Here is a 19,008-nt window from a genome sequence, read left to right as displayed (position 1 = left end):
GTCATCAGCAAATTTGCGTATGTCGCTCTTTATTCCCTCATCTATGTCGTTTATGTAAATTGTGAACAACAATGAGCCCAACACTGACCCCTGAGGAACACTGCTTGTGACGTGCCTCCATTTTGATTTCTCCCCATTTATGCAAACTCTCTGCTGCCTATTTGTCAGCCATGCCCCTACCCAGGAAAAAATTTCTACTATTCCGTGTGCCTTAAGTTTCCTCAATAGCCTCTTATGTGGAACTCTATCGAAAGCCTTACTAAAGTCCATATACACAATATCATATTCATTACCATGATCTACCTCCTCAAACACCTTAGTGAAAAATGTTAGTAAATTCGCAAGACAGGAACGCCCCTTTGTAAAACCGTGTCGAGATTCATTAATCAGTCTGTGCCTATCAAGATGGCTTGAAATTGCTTCGGCAATTATTGATTCCATAAATTTTCCCACTATGGAGGTAAGGTTTATTGGTCTATAGTTCGAAGCCAAGGACCTGTCACCTGCCTTGTAAATAGGTATTACATTTGCCATTTTCCACTTATCAGGCACTATACCAGTTTGTAGTGATATGTTAAAAAGATTAGGCACAGGTATGCTAAGTTCCTATTTACATTCCTTTAACACCCTTGCAAACAGTTCTTCAGGGCCTGGGGATTTGTTAGGTTTTAGTTTCTCTATTTGTCTGAGGACCATGTCACTAGTTACCGCAATCGTGCATAGTTTATTATCGTCCTGTTCTACATAATCTATTACTTTAGGAATATCGCTAGTATTTTCCTGGGTGAGAACTGAGAGGAAGTAGGTATTGAGAATTTCACACACATACCTATCACTGTCAGTGATCTGACCAGAGTTACTCTTAAGTGGGCCAATTTTGTCCCTAATCTTACTTCTGTATACCTAAAAGAACCCTTTTGGGTTAATCTTTGAGTCCCTTGCGACCTTAGCCTCATAATCTCTTTTTGCTCTTCTTATTCCTTTCTTTATTTTTCTCTTTAATTGAATATATTGATTTCTTAACTGCCCATCCCCTCTTTTGATACGCCTATATATGCCTCTCTTTTGACCAATGAGATGTTTTAATCTATTGTTCATCCATTTGGGATCATTTTTGTTAGATCTAATTTCCCTACTCGGAACAAAAGTTGTCTGGGCAGCTAGAACTATGCTCTGAAAAACGTCATATTGGCAACCAAGATCACCTACCAGACCCATAGTCAGGACATCCCAATTTAGCCCACCCAGGTAATTTTTCAGTTCCATGAAGTCGGCCAAGCAAAAATCTGGGACAGAGATTTGATTGCAGTTATATGGGTAATTCAATGATATATTGAAACTAAGTGATTTGTGGTCACTTTCCCCAAGCTCATCATTAACCTCAAGATTATTAATTAGTCAAGCAGATTGTTTCCTCTAGTTGGTTCTGTCACAACCTGTTCTAAAGAGCAATCCTAAACCATATCAAGAAAGTCACTAGACTCAAGATTTCCTGTCATATTGTTCCAATCAATTTGTCTAAAGTTAAAATCTCCCATTATCACAACGTTTTCATATCTAGATGCCTTATGAATTTCATCCCAAAACAGCTTACTGCATTCCCTATCAAGGTTTGGGGGCCTATGAATCACCCAAAATTAATTTGTCATGACCCTCGAGAAACTGTAGCCAAATAGATTCTGTGTTCAATGTTTCTAATCTTATATCATGTCTAAGACAATTTAAATTTTCTCTGACATACATCGCCACTCCACCACCCTTCCTGTTGACCCTATCAGTGTGGAATAGTTTATAACCCTGTATATTGTATTCAGAAGGCATTTCTCTATCTTTCAGTTTGAACCAGGTCTCTGTTATACCAATAATATCTATATTACCTACACTTACAAGTAATCTTAGCTCATCTATCTTATTTATTAGACTCCTACTATTTGTATAGTAAACCTTGAGGGAACTAGTCACTCGTTGCCCTCTTCTATCTCTCTTTGTTGATAAATTGATTTGCCATTACTTGCAGCTTTATTTTGAATATTGTCTTTTAAACATATCCCTGAGGTATCCCAGTAATAACTGCTGTTTATAACCCTAATACTGCAGCCTGATTGTTTCCCACAAACACCCATACCTCTATAATCTATCAGTTTAAATTCCTAGACAAGTCATCAATTACCCTCTCAATCGAATTGGCTAATGCAACCACTCCATCCCCAGAGAGATGAACCCCATCCCTTGCATACATATCACGTTTGCCAAAGAATAGGTCCCAGTTATCAATGAATGGGATTGCAAGTTCCTTGCAGTACCTGTCTAGCCAGCAATTTATACCAATTGCCCTAGACATCCATTCGTTGCCCACTCCCTTTCTAGGCAAAATGCTGCATATGACTGGGATCCCTCCCTTAGACCTAACTACTACTATGACTGACCTGTACTTATCCAGCAGCTCCTGTCTCCTGCCCTTCCCAATGTCATTACCCCCAGTACTAAGACAGATAATAGGCTTGTTCCCATTACCTGACATATTATCCAACCTGCTGACTATGTCACCAACACCAGCTCCTGGAAGGCACACTCTCTGTCTGACCTTTCTGTCTCTGTTACAAAAAGCACGGTCCATATATCTTACATGAGAATCTCCTACTATTAAAATATTCTTTCCTTGATTAGCAGAGGAATCAGTGGTACCTTCAACCTCGCTAACCACTGAAGTGCACTCGTCCTGGTGAACAGAGAATTGATTTCCTACCTTCACATCTTCTCTGTTAACCCTCCTTATCTTCCTTCTTCCTGAACTGTGAACCACTTGCCACTTAAAGTGACTACCACTATCACTGCTAGTGACCATTTCCTCCTTACCAGCTAAACCCTTCTCACACTCTCTCCCAAACTCATCTAGGCGAAGCCTCAGCCTCTTATTTTCCTCCTGAAGAAGTAGAACCACCTCCTTCAACACTTTAACCTGAGATTCTAAAACACTACAACAAGCCATGGTGCTTGGTAACAGCCTACACTAACTCCCAGAGCTTAGGCAGGTATAACCACAGGTGATCACTGACCTCAGTGTACTCACTCTGTACAACTCAAGTATGAGTATGGAACTGTGGCATCTGAAAATTGTGTTACGGTATACAATAGGGAGGTAATGTGGCTGGGACTCCCAATAAGTGGTATCGTACTCAAATCAAATCAAAATTTTATTCCTTTGTGGAGCATACAAACTGTAGTTTACATGAAATAAAGTATTGATAAGCACAAGGAAAGTAACTAGCATTTCAGACAGACTAATACTGATGCTTACACACTACTTAAAATTAGATATGGGTTATGGAGTAGTAAATTTTAATTAGCCCTTATTATGAAAAAAGAGGTAGCAAAAATATTATAATTAGTAAAGAGAGAGCAAAAAATATTACAATTACAGGTCAGCCATCACTAATCTGGCATCATTGGGACCTGTAGTGTGCTGGATTAGTGAGTTTGCTGGATTACAGAGTGGTTAGGTTAGAATACACTTAACTAACATATCAACAGAGAGATTTTCTGCTACATCTTCCTTATTTTCATCACTGCTTTCTCCTCCACTGGCTTGCTGCTGTGGATTTACAACCATCTGCACAATTTCTGAGTCAGTATAATGATGAAATTTGAGACAGTATAATTATTTGAGTCAGTATAATGATGAAATTTGAAATTATGCTAGCTGAAGTTAGTGCTGGATTACTGATGGAACCGGTTAACTGATTGCCGGATTAGTGATGGCTGACCTGTAGTGTAATTTTAAGTGTATTAATATGTTAAACCGATTTAATGATCTTAATTGGGGTTTCTTGAGTAATTTCAAACTGGTTCTGTGATTTCAGGCAAGGAAAGATTATAAGAGATGAAGAAACAGGAATAGACGAGTTGGTTTTGTTTGATATAGTAAAGTGTTGGTATAGTTATGTTTGGGAGATGAGGTGAAAATTGTGCAGAGAATTTTTAGTTTGGAGATTAGTAGGTGGTATGGGATTACTAAAAGTATTATTCAGAGAGCCAAGGAGAGGTTGTTGAAGTGGTTTAGACACTGAGAGGATGAAGCAAAATAGGATGACTTGGAGGGTGTATAAATCTGTAGTGGAGGGGATGTGGGGTAGGGGTCGTCCTAGGAAAAGTTGGAGGGAGGGGTGTAAAGTATTTATTTATTCATTTATTTTTTTTTTTTTCAACAAATTGGCCGTATCCCACCAAGGCAGGGTGGCCCAAAAAGAAAAACAAAAGTTTCTCTTTTTAAATTTAGTAATTTATACGGGAGAAGGGGTTGCTAGCCCCTTGCTCCTGGCATTTTAGTCGCCTCTTACAACACGCATGGTTTACGGAGGAAGAATTCTGTTCCACTTCCCCATGGAGATAAGAGGAAATAAACAAGAACAAGAACTAGAGAGAAAATAGAAGAAAACCCAGAGGGGTGTGTATATATATGCTTATTCATTTGTCTTTGGAAATAGTACATTGAGATTTTGTATTTACAATAATGGGTTGCAATGCAAAGAGAGCCTCTATTATGCCTAGGCATTATGGGCTGACTTAACATTATTGGCTTACAGACTACTTAACACTAAGAATTATGTCATAGTTGTAAGTAGAATATTAATTATATCATAGTTGTACAGTAGATTATTAATTATAAGTGAATCTAATTTATATAAGACAAAAGATATATTCATATATTCAAAAATGCTTTTTGTGAAAACAATGATTCAATTATATTCTTGTCAAGAATGGATAAAAGGTTCAAAGTGATTGTTGAAGTTATGATGTGGGAATACATAAGTGAGTATGTGTGTACTGAGTATTTAGCATTTAGTCTAGGGTGATTAAGTGGTTTTTGAGAAGAGTCTTAAATTGAATTTCAGACCGGGTTGCTTTAGTATCTTCTGGTAATGAATTCCATATTTTGGGGCCCTTTATGTGCATAGATTTTTTACACAGTGTGATATGGACATGAGGTACATCAAAAAGAGATCTGTGTCTTGTGTTATGGTCATGTGTCCTGCTAAGGATGGTGAGGAGAAGTTTGAGTGGAGGGTTTATATTTGTGTGTATTGTTCTGTGTATGTAGTAGGCACATGAATAAATATGGATATTCTTAATGGTGAGCAGATTCAGACTTTTGAAAATTGGTGGAGTATGCTGGCAGGAGTGGGAATTTGTTACCATTCTGACTGCTGCCTTTTGCTGGGTTATTAGAGGTCTTAGGTGATTGAATGTTGTTGATCCCCATGCACAAATTCCATAGGTGAGATAAGGATATATGAGTGAATGGTACAGGGCCAGGAGAGCTGATTGTAGAACGTAGTACCTTATCTTTGATAGTATGCCTACAGTCTTGGAGATTTTCTTGGTGATTTGTTGTATGTGTGTCTGGAACTTAAGGCTACTGTCAAGGTGGATACTTAGGAATTTTCCCTCTGTGAGTCTTGTGACTGATGATCCATTTAGCGTTATGTTAATTGGATCATTTGCAGCTTTATTTCCAAACTGAATGAAATAGCTTTTATCAGTATTCAGGGTAAGTTTATTAGTCATCATCCAGGCAGATATTTTCTGCAATTCAGCATTGACAGTGTTTGCTAGTATGACTGGGTTTGGGTGGGAGAAGACTTATGTAGTGTCATCTGCAAATCCGTAATATGGGTTTGAGTAGCTGTGATGCATTCGGTAGATCATTGATGTAGATGAGAAAGAGGAGTGGTCCAAGGACACTTCCTTGTGGGACTCCTACTGTGATTGGTTGGGTGGAAGAGTTTGCACCATTTGCATACACATATTGAGTTCTATTACTAAGGTATGACTTTAGGTAGTTGAAGGAGTGGCCTCTGATACCATAGTGCATTTACGTATTTGGAGTACAGCAGTTCATGGTTGACTGTATCAAAAGCTTTACATAAATCAATGAAAATGCCCAGTGGGACTTCTTTCTTTTCAAGTGCAGTATATATTAGTTCAAGCATGTGTATGATAGCATCATTTGTGCTTTTATTATTCCTGAATCCAAACTGACAAGGGTTTAATATGTTGTGTGAGACGAGGTAAGAATAGGTCCGTCTTTGAATTAATTTTTCAAAGATTTTAGAGAGCAGTGGTAAGTTAGATATTGGTCTATAGTTATTCAAGACAGCTTGGTCACCTCCTTTATGGATCGGAGTGACACTCGCTATTTTGAGGATTGTTGGGAAGGTAGATGATTCAATGGATTTGTTAAAGAGCGTTGCAATAATTGGTGACAATACTTGAGAAGCTTTTTTGTACATAAAAGCAGGCAAGTTGTTTATGTCTCCTGCCTTGTTTTTAAGGGTGTTGATGATGAGCGAGACTTCTAGTGGGTTGGTTGGAGCTAGGAGTAGTGTATTTGGGTAGGTACCTATGAGGTAGTCTGATGGATGGGTGTTTGAGCTTGGTATTTTGTTCGCTAGATTTTTTCCTGTTTACCTAGAGTTTACCTGGAGAGAGTTCCGGGGGTCAATGCCCCCGCGGCCCGGTCTGTGACCAGGCCTCCTGGTGGATCAGAGCCTGATCAACCAGGCTGTTGCTGCTGGATGCACGCAAACCAACGTACGAGCCACAGCCCGGCTGGTCAGGAACTAACTTTAGGTGCTTGTCCAGTGTCAGCTTGAAGACTGCCAGGGGTCTGTTGGTAATCCCCCTTATGTATGCTGGGAGGCAGTTGAACAGTCTCGGGCCCCTGACACTTATTGTATGGTCTCTTAACGTGCTAGTGACACCCCTGCTTTTCATTGGGGGGATGTTGCATCATCTGCCAAGTCTTTGCTTTCGTAGTGAGTGATTTTCGTGTGCAAGTTCGGTACTAGTCCCTCTAGGATTTTCCAGGTGTATATAATCATGTATCTCTCCCGCCTGCGTTCCAGCGAATACAGGTTTAGGAACCTCAAGCGCTCCCAGTAATTGAGGTGTTTTATCTCCGTTGTGCACACCATGAAGGTTCTCTGTACATTTTCTAGGTCAGCAATTTCACCTGCCTTGAAAGATGCTGTTAGTGTGCAGCAATATTCCAGCCTAGATAGAACAAGTGACCTGAAGAGTGTCATCATGGGCTTGGCCTCCCTAGTTTTGAAGGTTCTCATTATCCATCCTGTCATTTTTCTAGCAGATGCAATTGATACAATGTTATGGTCCTTGAAGGTGAGATCCTCCGACATGATCACTCCCAGGTGGTAGAGAAGAAAACATTGAGTCTGTTTGCTGTTTCATTTGGTGTGAGTAGGGGTTTATCTGATTTTGTTAGTTCGATTGTTTTGTTTTTGGATAACTTTATAGTTCCAAGAATTTCAGATAGAGTTTTCCAGTTTTTTTTCATGTCACCTTTGATGTTTTTTAATCTGTTTTCATAATACAATTTTTTTGATCTTCTTATCAGGCTGGTAAGAGCTGACGAGTAACGTTTAGACTGTTCTCTAGTTATGTGACTGATTCTATACTGTTTTTCATATTTGTGCTTTGTGTTAAGGGATTTGAGGATGCTTGGTGTTAGCCAGGGATTATTCAGTCTCTTTGCTGTGATCTGTTTGGTTTTTTGGGGCAATGTTTGTTATAGAGGCTTTGGGCTTTTTTTAGAAAATTATTTATACATACATTCATATCTGTATATGTTTCAAGCTCATTTTGCCAATCGATGTTATTCATAGCTGCTATAAAGTTGTTAACTGCTGTCTCGTTATGTAGTCTGAAGGTTACTTTAGTGATGTCTTGTGGCAGTTTACCCAGATTAGTTTTGAGAAAGGTTGGGTAGTGGTCTGTAGTGTTGTCTGTGATTATGCCTGATTTTAAAGGGGATATGGTGTTTGTCCAGATGTGGTCTATTAAGGAGATACTTGTCTCAGTGATTCTTGTAGGTTCAGATATTGTTGGTAGCAACAGGCAGTTGCTCATAGTGTTTGTGAATTCGGTTACTTGTGGGTCCTGGTCGTGTAGTATGTTTATGTTGAAATCACCTGTTAGTAGCAGGTGGTCTTTATTCATGTGTGCATCAGTAATCATGTTTCCTAGTTTTTCACTAAAGTGGTAAATGTTTGACTGTGGTACTCTGTCGATGTTGTATATGTGAGAAGCTTGGACATCCAGCAAGCATGTTAGGAGTGAGTAGAGGCAAGTGGTTTTTATGACTGCATACTGTTGGAGTGTGAGCTGAGTAACATTTATGAAAGGATTCATGTAAACCAGTTAGCTGGACTTGAGCCCTGGTGGTGGGAAGTACAGTGTCTGCACTCTGAAGGAAAGTTATTTGCAGCTTGAAGGAGCATCTGAACTGTAGTATTAGTGCACCTCTGGCAAGACAGTGATGGAGTGAGTGATGATGAAAGCGTTTCTTTTTTTCGGGTCACCCAGCCTCGGTGGGAGACGGCTGGTGTTAAAAAAATTATCATTATTATTATTATTATTATTATTATTATTATTATTATTATTATTATTATTATTATTATTATTATTATTATTATTATTACAAGAGTTAGGGCTAGTGAGAATTCACATATAAGTTAACATATTGTATGTACTAATTTGGAGAGTGATTTGAACTGGTGTATGAGGCAGCACAGCAGATTACCTTCCAGGGGTGTGTCTTGTTGCTGATGCAGGGCTCTTGATTGAAGGACTTGGAGTTCCCCTCCATTTCCTAGGATCAGATTTAATTGCTTCCCGTTACCCAGGCACTGAATGACCTATATGGGTTTAGTGCTTCTCCATGAATATAATAAGTGAGGAAGATAAGATATTCAAATTGCATGAAAAATTAACTTACATGGACCAAGACTGTTAATAAGCTGATTAATATGAAATCTTTTGACTTGTATGAATATTTCTAACTACATTTCCAAGATTTTCTCAGTGTTTATTAAAAAACTTGTTCATGCAATGCAATTCTTTTTTGTAAATGCAATTGAAAAATTGCATCCCAGATTGAAAACCCCATGAAAATGCTCGCATATTATGCACTTTTCAATTTTGGATGCACTTTTGTAGTTGCATCTACAACAAATTGTACTACAGCCAACTTTCTTATAAGACTGTTTATAGTGATTCTTTTTTGTAAATGCAATTAAAAAAAGGCAAAGTATTAAACAGATTTATAAGATAGTTTACTGTAACTTGCATAAGACTACCTGAAATGCTTTGTGCAATAAGGCACTTTCTGTAAAGCAGTTTATGTAGTATGTCAGTCATCTTAATTGTATAATATACTGTACTTCACTTTATAGAAATAAAGTTTGAGAGACAAATACAGTGGACCCCCGGTTAACGATATTTTTTCACTCCAGAAGTATGTTCAGGTGCCAGTACTGACCGAATTTGTTCCCATAAGGAATATTGTGGAGTAGATTAGTCCATTTCAGACCCCCAAACATACACGTACAAACGCACTTACATAAATACACTTACATAATTGGTCGCATTGGGAAGTGATCGTTAAGCGGGGGTCCACTGTATACTGAAGCAGTAAATTATGTAATTGTAAATGACTTGAGGATAATTAACACTGTGTTCCTTCATCAGATGCCACAAGAGGATCACCAGGAACCACTCAAGACTGAAATTGGAGTGCAGGGGCCGACCCTAAGCCAGACACGAACCACATCCACCACTGGCCTCCCTCGGGAGAACCTGGACAGAGATTTGCTACTCACAGCAAGAGAACTGGATTTTGTGTTAGACTGGTTGCAAATATCGAATGATTTAGGGTTTGCCCACGTGAAGAATGAGATATTAAACACCGTTCAAAAGATATTTGCTGAAAAGCGGAGACAAACGCCTTTCCCAAATAACCTCCCCAACAGCTTCTGGTACTTAAAATTTCTCAAAAAGAATCCGAGCATCACATCTAATGTTCACAAGAGCAATTTAATAGTCAAGAGTTTTGCAACCTTAGATGCTGCAGAATTGTGGTACTCTGATTTACTAAAGTTTTTAGCCCAGAATGGTTTTGAAGATATATTGAATGATGCGACTAGGATATTTTCCACTGGCTCCATTGTGTTTCCTATGAGTGCCAAAGATGGCACTGTATTTGAGCCACGTAGTACTAATGATAGAACGCCCAGGGAGCGCTCCCAGTTTATATCGGTCATAGAAACTATCAGCGCAGCTGGTAAAGTCCCCCCTGCAACAGTCGTTTTCCCTAATTTAGTAATTCCCAGTCTCGTGGACGAGATGTCATCACAGGCATGGCACATCAGCAGTTCGCCCTCCGGTGCAGTTCAGTCGGAGAATTTGTTGGGCCATTTGAAAACCGTATTTATCCCATGGCTTCACAAAGAAGGCATCAAGACCCCCGTCATATTATTTTTACATGGGCGCTATACTACAATGGTAACTCCAGAAGTGTGTGAGCTATTTAAAGACAAAAAGGTGATCGTTCATTCACTTCATCCATACACTATTCTGTTGAAGCTTGAGCCAGTTGCAATGGCTGTGTGTGATCCCTTGAGGCTTGCATGGGCTGAGGAGGAACAGAAATGGAAATCTGAAACCAACAGCTCCTCCTTAACTTATAATGGTTTCTTTGTAGTTTTGAGCAGAGTTCAGAAAAAAGTGATCAAGTCCCATAATATAAAACAAGCCTTTCAACTCAGCGGTCTCTCACCTTTCAACTTAAAGGCTCTGGCTAAATCTGCACAGAGTTGAGAAGCAAAATTCTTGCTCCTTCAGTAGAGAGGCTGAACATTGAGAAATATCAGTATTAGTAGCAGGTTGGGCAAGAAAGACTTGGTATTACATAGACTGCTTTTGCAAATTTTGGCAAATATAACATCAGGTAAAGATAAATGTTGGATCCTCTACCGTGATTGTGTATCAGCTTTTTACATTATAACTTCTTGATGAATTATGGCCAGTTTATAGTATTTATGAAAATAATGATGGGTTTAGTGCTCCCCCATGATTATAAGAATATTAATGTAATATGAAAGTAATGATAGTGTTTTTTGTAAATTTCCATATCAGTGGAAATCTTCTTAAATTGTGACATAGTGTAAACATAAAGTATTGTGTAAACTTGAGAATTACGACCACTTGTATGTTGTTGTATTTGGTTTTTGTCAATATTTTAGTGCTCGTTGTGTTTTGGAGTTGTGTTTATTGCAGCATTAATATACTAAACTCTTGTAATATAATAGTAAATCTGTGTAGTGCAGTCTGTTACTTTTTTTTATTTTGGTTCAAGAAAATGACTGTTGTTGTTTTATGTTTCAAACATAGTTTATTTTGTCATTTTGTCCAAAGATCCTAAATAGTCTTATGATACTGGTGAAGAGCTCATGATCCGAAGTATTAAGGTTACCCTTCCCTTCCATGGGTCAGACTTGATCACTTCCCATTCCCTAAGTGCTGCATAACTCTTGTAGTTAAGTGCTTTGCTAGGAATATTCACTGACTTGTGTTTCCTTTGATGGACACTCGGATGGACACAGATGAGTGTCGCAGCTTCTTGCTCAAGACTGGACAGTAGTTGCAATAAACAATGAATTTTTGTGAGATGCTTTCTGCATAATATATGATTTTTATACATTTTTTGTTAGGCAGTTTATAGTTTGTTTTAAGAAACACTTGATTTTTTATAAGCTATTATGTATATTAATGAGGAACCAGAGATATATACAAGATTTACCGTCTTATGAATACCCAAGTTGTGATAATCTGTAGTTATGAACAAAGTTCACATAAGAACATAAGAAACAAGGAACACTGCAACAGGCCTACTGACCCACGTGGAGCAGGTCCATGTCCCCCATCCCCCCCAGATTAGCCCAATGACCCACCCAGTGTGGTCACCTCCACTCAAGGAAGGAGCACAACACCAGACCCAGCAGCACAAGCTAGTCAGGTCCAACTCACACCCACCCACACCCACTCATGTATTTATCTAACCTATTTTTAAAACTACAAAACGTTTTAGCCTCAATAACTGTACTCGGGAGTTTGTTCCACTCATCCACAACTCTATTACCAAACCACTGCTTTCCTATATCCTTCCTGAATCTGAATTTTTCCAGCTTGAAACCATTGCTGTGAGTCCTGTCTTGGCTGGAAATTTTCAGCACACTATTTACATCCCCTTTATTTATTCCTGTTTTCCATTTATACACCTCGATCATATCCCCCCTAATTCTACGCCTTTCGAGAGAGTGCAGATTCAGGGCCCTCAGTCTATCCTCAGGGAAGATTTCTGATACATGGGATCATCTTTATCATCCTCCTAAGTACGTTTTCCAGAGCATTTATATACATTCTGTAATACGGTGACCAGAACTGAGCAACATAGTCTAAATGAGGCCTAACCAAGGATATATAGAGTTGAAGAACAACCTGACGACTTCTATTATTTATACTTCTAGATATGAAGCCAAGAATTCTGTTAGCTTTATTGTGAACACTAATGCACTGTTGTCTTGGTTTTAGATTACTGCTAACCAGAACTCCTAATTCCTTTTCACAATCAGTAGTATTAGGATCTACATTATTTAGTTTATATGTGGCATGGTTATTTTCCTGTCCAACATTTAAAACTTTGCTTTTGTCTATATTAAACTGCATCTGCCACTTCTCCGACCATTGCATCAGTCTATTCAAATCATCCTGGGGTACTCTAGTGTCCTCATTAGAATGAATTGGACGGCCTATTTTGGTGTCATCAGCAAATTTGCGTATGTTGCTATTTATTCCCTCATCTATGTCGTTTATGTAAATTGTGAACAACAATGGGCCCAGCACTGACCCCTGAGGAACACTGCTTGTGACGTGCCTCCATTCTGATTTCTCCCCATTCATCCAAACTCTCTGCTGCCTATTTATCAGCCATGCCTCTACCCAGGAAAAAATTTCTCCTATTCCATGTGCCTTAAGTTTCCTCAATAGCCTCTTATGTGGAACTCTATCGAAAGCCTTACTGAAGTCCATATACACAATATCATATTCATTACCATGATCTACCTCCTCAAACACCTTAGTGAAAAATGTTAGTAAATTCGTAAGACAGGAACGCCCCTTTGTAAAACCGTATTCAGAATCATTAATCAATCTGTGCCTATCAAGATGGCTACGAATTGCTTTGGCAATTATTGATTCCATAAATTTTCCCACTATGGAGGTAAGGCTTATTGGTCTATAGTTCGAAGCCAAGGACCTGTCACGTGCCTTGTAAATAGGTATTACATTTGCCATTTTCCACTTAACAGGCACTATGCCAGTTTGTAGTGATATGTTAAAAAGATTAGCCAAAGGTATGCTAAGTTCCTCTTTACATTCCTTTAACACCCTTGCAAACAGTTCATCAGGGCCTGGGGATTTGTTAGGTTTTAGTTTCTCTATTTGTCTGAGGACCATGTCACTAGTTACCTCAATCGTGCATAGTTTATTATCATCCTGTTCTACATAATATATTATTTCAGGAATATTGCTAGTATTTTCCTGGGTGAAAACTGAGAGGAAGTAGGTATTGAGAATTTCACACATATACCTATCACTGTCAGTGATCTGACCAGAGTTACCCTTAAGTGGGCCAATCTTGTCCCTAATCTTGCTTCTGTATACCTGAAAAAACCCTTTTGGGTTAGTCTTTGAATCCCTTGTGACCTTAGCCTCATAATTCCTTTTTGCTTTTCTTATTCCTCTCTTTATTTTTCTCTTTAATTGAATATATTAATTTCTTAACTGCCCATCCCCTCTTTTGATACGCCTATATATGCCTCTCTTTTGACCAATGAGATGTTTTAATCTATTGTTTATCCATTTGGGATCATTTTTGTTAGATCTAATTTCCCTACTCGGAACAAAAGTTATCTGGGCAAATAGAACTATGCTCTGAAAAATGTCATATTGGCAACCAAGATCACCTACTTGACCCATAGTCAGGACATCCCAATTTAGCCCACCCAAGTAATTTTTCAGTCCCATGAAGCTGCCAAGCAAAAATCTGGGACAGAAATTTGATTGTAGTTATCTGGGTAATTCCATGATATATTGAAACTAAGTGATTTGTGGTCACTTTCCCCAAGCTCATCATTAACCTCAAGATTATTAATTAGTGACTCTTTGTTGGCAAGAACCAAGTCAAGCAGATTGTTTCCTCTAGTTGGTTCTGCCATAACCTGTTCTAAAAAGCAATCCTGAAGCGTATCAAGAGTCACTAGACACAAGATTTCCTGTCATATTGTCCCAATCAATTTGTCTAAAGTTAAAATCTCCCATTATCACAACATTTTCATATCTGGATGCCTTATGAATTTCGTCCCATAACAGCTTACTGCACTCCCTATCAAGGTTTGGAGGCCTATAAATCACACCCAAAATTAATTTGTCATGACACTCGAGAAACTGTAGCCAAACAAATTCTGTGTTCAATGTTTCTAATCTTATATCATGTCTTAAGACAGCAATTTAAATTTTCTCTGACATACATTGCCACTCCACCACCTTTCCTGTTGACCCTATCAGTGTGGAATAGTTTATAACCCTGTATGTTGCATTCAGAAGGAGTTTCTCTATCTTTCAGGTTGAACCAGGTCTCTGTTATTCCAATAATATCTATATTGTAATAAAGTTGGTAGAATTACCGACAATATGTAAAGTAAAAGGACACAAGTGCAACTAATGTGACATTTTATTGTGGCAACGTTTCGCTCTCCAGGAGCTTTATCAAGCCATTACAAACAATACATGGACACAGAGGGTATATATAGGCTCAGAGTGAGGTGCAGTACTAGTGGTGGTAGTAGTAGTAGTAGTAGTAGTGACAAAAGTTGTAGTAGTAGTAGTAGTAGTAGTAGTAATACAATATGGTAGAGCAATTAATTCGTACATGAGTAAAAGGATATAAAAGCTATTACTTGGGTAACATAAAAATAGGTTGGACAAATATAGACTGGATAGAGGCAGCCTGTTTCAGTGTTCACTCTCTGTAATGTGCTTTGTGTAGTATAACAGGAGAGACTATGTGATGGCAGGGTTTACTGTTTTCAGGAGGATTCTTACTAAGACTTCAGAGGTGGTGAAGCTGCTGTTGTTTTGTTTAATTGTATTCGAAACAGCGATCAGTGCTGATTCGAGGCACTTGCGTCTGCAAGTGCCTCAAACGCAAGTGCCTCGATACAAGTGCCTCGAATCAGCACTGATCGCTGTTTCGAACACAATTAAACAAAACAACGGCAGCTTTACCATCTCTGAAGTCTTAGTAAGAATCCTCCTGAAAACAGTAAACCCTGCCACCACATAGTCCCTCCTGTTATACTACACAAAGCACATTACAGAGAGTGAACACTGAAACAGGCTGCCTCTATCCAGTCTATATTTGTCCAACCTATTTTTATGTTACCCAAGTAATAGCTTTTATATCCTTTTACTCATGTACGAATTAATTGCTCTATCATATTGTATTACTACTACTACTACTACTACTACAACTTTTGTCACTACTACTACTACTACCACTAGTATTGCACCTCACTCTGAGCCTATATATACCCTCTGTGTCCATGTATTGTTTGTAATGGCTTGATAAAGCTCCTGGAGAGTGAAACATTGCCACAATAAAATGTCACATTAGTTGCACTTGTGTCCTTTTACTTTCCAATATCTATATTACGTACACTTGCAAGTAATCTTAACTCATCTATCTTATTTCTTAGACTCCTACTATTTGTATAATAAACCTTAAGGGAGCTAGTCACTCGTTGCCCTCTACTATCTCTCTTTGTTTGTTGATCAATTGATTTGTCATTACTAGCAACTTTATTTTGAATATTGTCTTTTAAACATATCCCTGAAGTATCCCGGTAATTGCTGTTTTTAACCCTAATACTGCAGCCTGATTGTTTCCCATGAACACCCATACCTCTATAATCTATCAGTTTAAATTCCTAGATAAGTCATCAGTTACTCTCTCAATCGAATTGGCTAATGCAACCACTCCATCCCCAGAGAGATGAACCCCATCCCTTGCATACATATCACATTTGCCAAAGAATAGGTCCCAGTTATCAATGAATGGGATTGCAAGTCCCCTGCAGTACCTGTCTAGCCAGCAATTTATACCAATTGTCCTAGACATCCATTCATTGCCCACTCCCTTTCTAGGCAAGATGCTGCATATGACTGGGATCCCTCCCTTAGACCTAACTACTTCTATGGCTGACCTGTACTTATCCAGCAGCTCCTGTGTCCTGCCCTTCCCAATGTCATTACCCCCAGCACTAAGACAGATAATGGGCTTGTTCCCATTACCTGACATAATGTTATCCAACCTGCTGACTATGTCACCAACACCAGCTCCTGGAAGGCACACTCTCTGTCTCTGTTACAAAAAGCACGGTCCACATATCTTACCTGAGAATCTCAGGCACAATGTCAGGAAAATAATTTTTTACAAGTGCCAGTATGGTTATGTGATTCAGGGTTACAAACAACTCATTTGTAAGTTGGGACACATTATCCTAGCTGATACCAGTTTGTTTTATCAGCTGTAACCACCATCTGTTTAGCCAATGTTCTTTCCCCGACATGTCCACCTCTCCATCCCTCTCTCTGCTGTGTCACACTTGCAGGTTAGGTTAGTACCCTCCATGAATTTAAATAGTAACAAAATTCATTTATAAATTAGGGCCTCTTTACAGTATTATATTGACAGATTTAAATTCAAATTTTTATTTCTTTCTTATGCTGTACAAAGTTAATGTAGTTTACATGTAATAATACATTGCTAGATACAAAAGTCTTGTCAACAAGAGTTGCATTCCTAAAGTTTGTATTTCTTATTAAAAAATGCTGCATTTGCCATTTAGCAGTAAGTTCATATGTCCTAAAGAAGGAAGAATATTTACAACATAATACAGTACAAACCTAAAGAACAAAAAGTCACAATACCATGACTGGAACAATGCACAAATAACCTGTACACAGGAGAGAAACTTTTGACGACGGACTGAAATGTCATCGTAAGTTTCTCTCCTATGTGTTTACCTGTGGGTTACCTGTGTGGGTTATTTGTGTACAGTACAAGCCTATTTCAACTTGATACATTGTTCATACAGAAATGGGTCACTCACTTCCTAGTTGTCATCCCAGCCCATCCATCAAAGTACAGCCACACTACTTCCCACCTCCAGAACTCAAGCTTGGCTAACTGAATATTGGCCTAAAATTGAACATGTATTGGCATGCTCTAATTTAATCATATGACCACTCAGCAGCATTTTAAAATTCAAATTTAAATCTTTATTTGTAAAAAAATATTAGTTATGTGTACTGGATGTAATCAGTTTTATAAAGCCTATATTGTGATCTACATTCTGGGCAACAAATTCCTCCATGGATATAATAATAATCATGTTTTCCTAGATAATTTTCACAATGTATCATAATTGTATATACTACTTACATGTACCTGTGCAAAAGTCAGTTTTTTCCCATACAACAGAGTACTGTGTATTCCCAGTGTTAGTTGTAATGCACGTTCTGATAGATGTATGAGGCGGTGCTCCACAGAAACGAACAAGTGCCAAATTCAAATAATGGAGAAGAGTACATGCATAGGGGAGATCAGAACTATAAAGATCAAGTTACCATACTTTATGGGACTCTGAGCCTAATTTATCAATACAGGAAACAATCTACATATGCCCACTAACAGACAAAATTTGTTACCCCTCGTTTTGTAATAATATATAATTAAAATTCACAACTCCATAACCTATGTCTAGTCTTAAGTAGTAAGTACATATTAGTCTACCAGAAATGCTCATGCATGTTAGTGGCTTTCCTTGTACTTAATATTTTATTACATGTAAATACACAAAGAAATAATTTTTTTAATTTGATTCGTTCACTAACCCAGATTTTGGCCTCTGTAGCACTTATTAATTTCTTCCATGCAGTGCCTCGTGTACTGAAGCTAGACTCTTCTAAATGTGATGGAATCTAGCAGTTCTTTTACAATATACAATGGACCCCCGGTTTACGATATTACATTCCAGAAGTATGTTCAGGTGCTAGTACTGAACGAATTTGTTCCCATAAGGAATATTGTGAATTAAATTAGTCTATTTCAGACCCCCAAACATACACCTACAAACGCACTTACATAAATACACTTACATAATTGGTCGCATTGGGAGGTGATCGTAAAGCGGGGGTCCACTGTAATCACATGGCATCAAAATTTTTGGTCCTGTATATAATAGCTTTTTACTAGATATTGCATGGTTATTGCTTAATATATCTTATGATTATTACTTAATATATCTTGGTACATCATGCATATGTTTACATTAACCCTTTCAGGGTTTTGGACGTACTAGTACGGCTTACGCACCAGGGTTTTTGACGTACTAGTACGCCTAAATTCTAGCGCCCTCAAATCTAGTGAGAGAAAGCTGGTAGGCCTACATATGAAAGAATGGGTCTATGTGGTCAGTGTGCGCAGTATAAAAAAATCCTGCAACACACAATGCGTAATGAGAAAAAAAAACTTTGACCATGTTCTTGGATTAAAACAGCGACTTTTCACTGTATTTTTGTATGGTATTTATTGTTGTATTCTAGTTTTCCTGGTCTCATTTTATAGAATGGAAGACATATTACAGAAATTGAGGTGATTTTGACTGGTTTTACAATGAAAAGTACCTTGAAATTGAGCTTAAAGTAGCTTGAAGTTTACTTTTGAACCAAAGTTCAAAAGTAAACAAATCATGCTACACGTCCAATACACGTCAACTGGTGAGTCTAATATTCTTTCACAAGTGCGCTGATATTATTTATACCATTGCTACACTGATGCAGTAGTCTGCATAACAGTAAATCTTCTATTTTTTTGTGAGAATAAAAATTCAAAGTGGAAAGCAAATGAATGTAAGAGGGGCCTGGGGACATGACTAATGAACAGAGGAAATGTTATTTTAGTGCCAGGTATGTCTTTCTTGTTTATTCTGGACCCTATTTGGAAATTGGCATCTTTTGAAATTTGTGTGA

At 38.2% G+C, this 19,008-nt stretch overlaps 1 protein-coding gene across 2 annotated transcripts in view; it reads left to right on the top strand.

Annotated features, from left to right (window-relative positions):
- Positions 1-19,008, top strand: part of LOC128687293 (longitudinals lacking protein, isoforms H/M/V) — a 125,243-nt gene that overhangs the window by 101,366 nt on the left and 4,869 nt on the right. The window contains exon 6 of one of the 2 annotated variants that reach the window (XM_070098434.1): positions 9,547-10,804. The exons of the other annotated variant lie outside the window; for it this stretch is intronic. Within the exon in view, the coding sequence (XP_069954535.1) occupies positions 9,547-10,674 (1,128 nt within the window). The 3' untranslated portion in view covers positions 10,675-10,804. Of the gene's footprint in view, positions 1-9,546; positions 10,805-19,008 lie in introns of those variants that run through there. 2 annotated transcript variants of the gene reach the window in all.

This window comes from Cherax quadricarinatus, chromosome 62 (genome assembly GCF_038502225.1).
Source record: "Cherax quadricarinatus isolate ZL_2023a chromosome 62, ASM3850222v1, whole genome shotgun sequence".
Lineage (NCBI taxonomy): Eukaryota > Metazoa > Arthropoda > Malacostraca > Decapoda > Parastacidae > Cherax > Cherax quadricarinatus.
The sequence above is the reverse complement of the archived record's forward strand: the minus strand, read 5'-3'. Positions and strand labels throughout refer to the sequence as shown.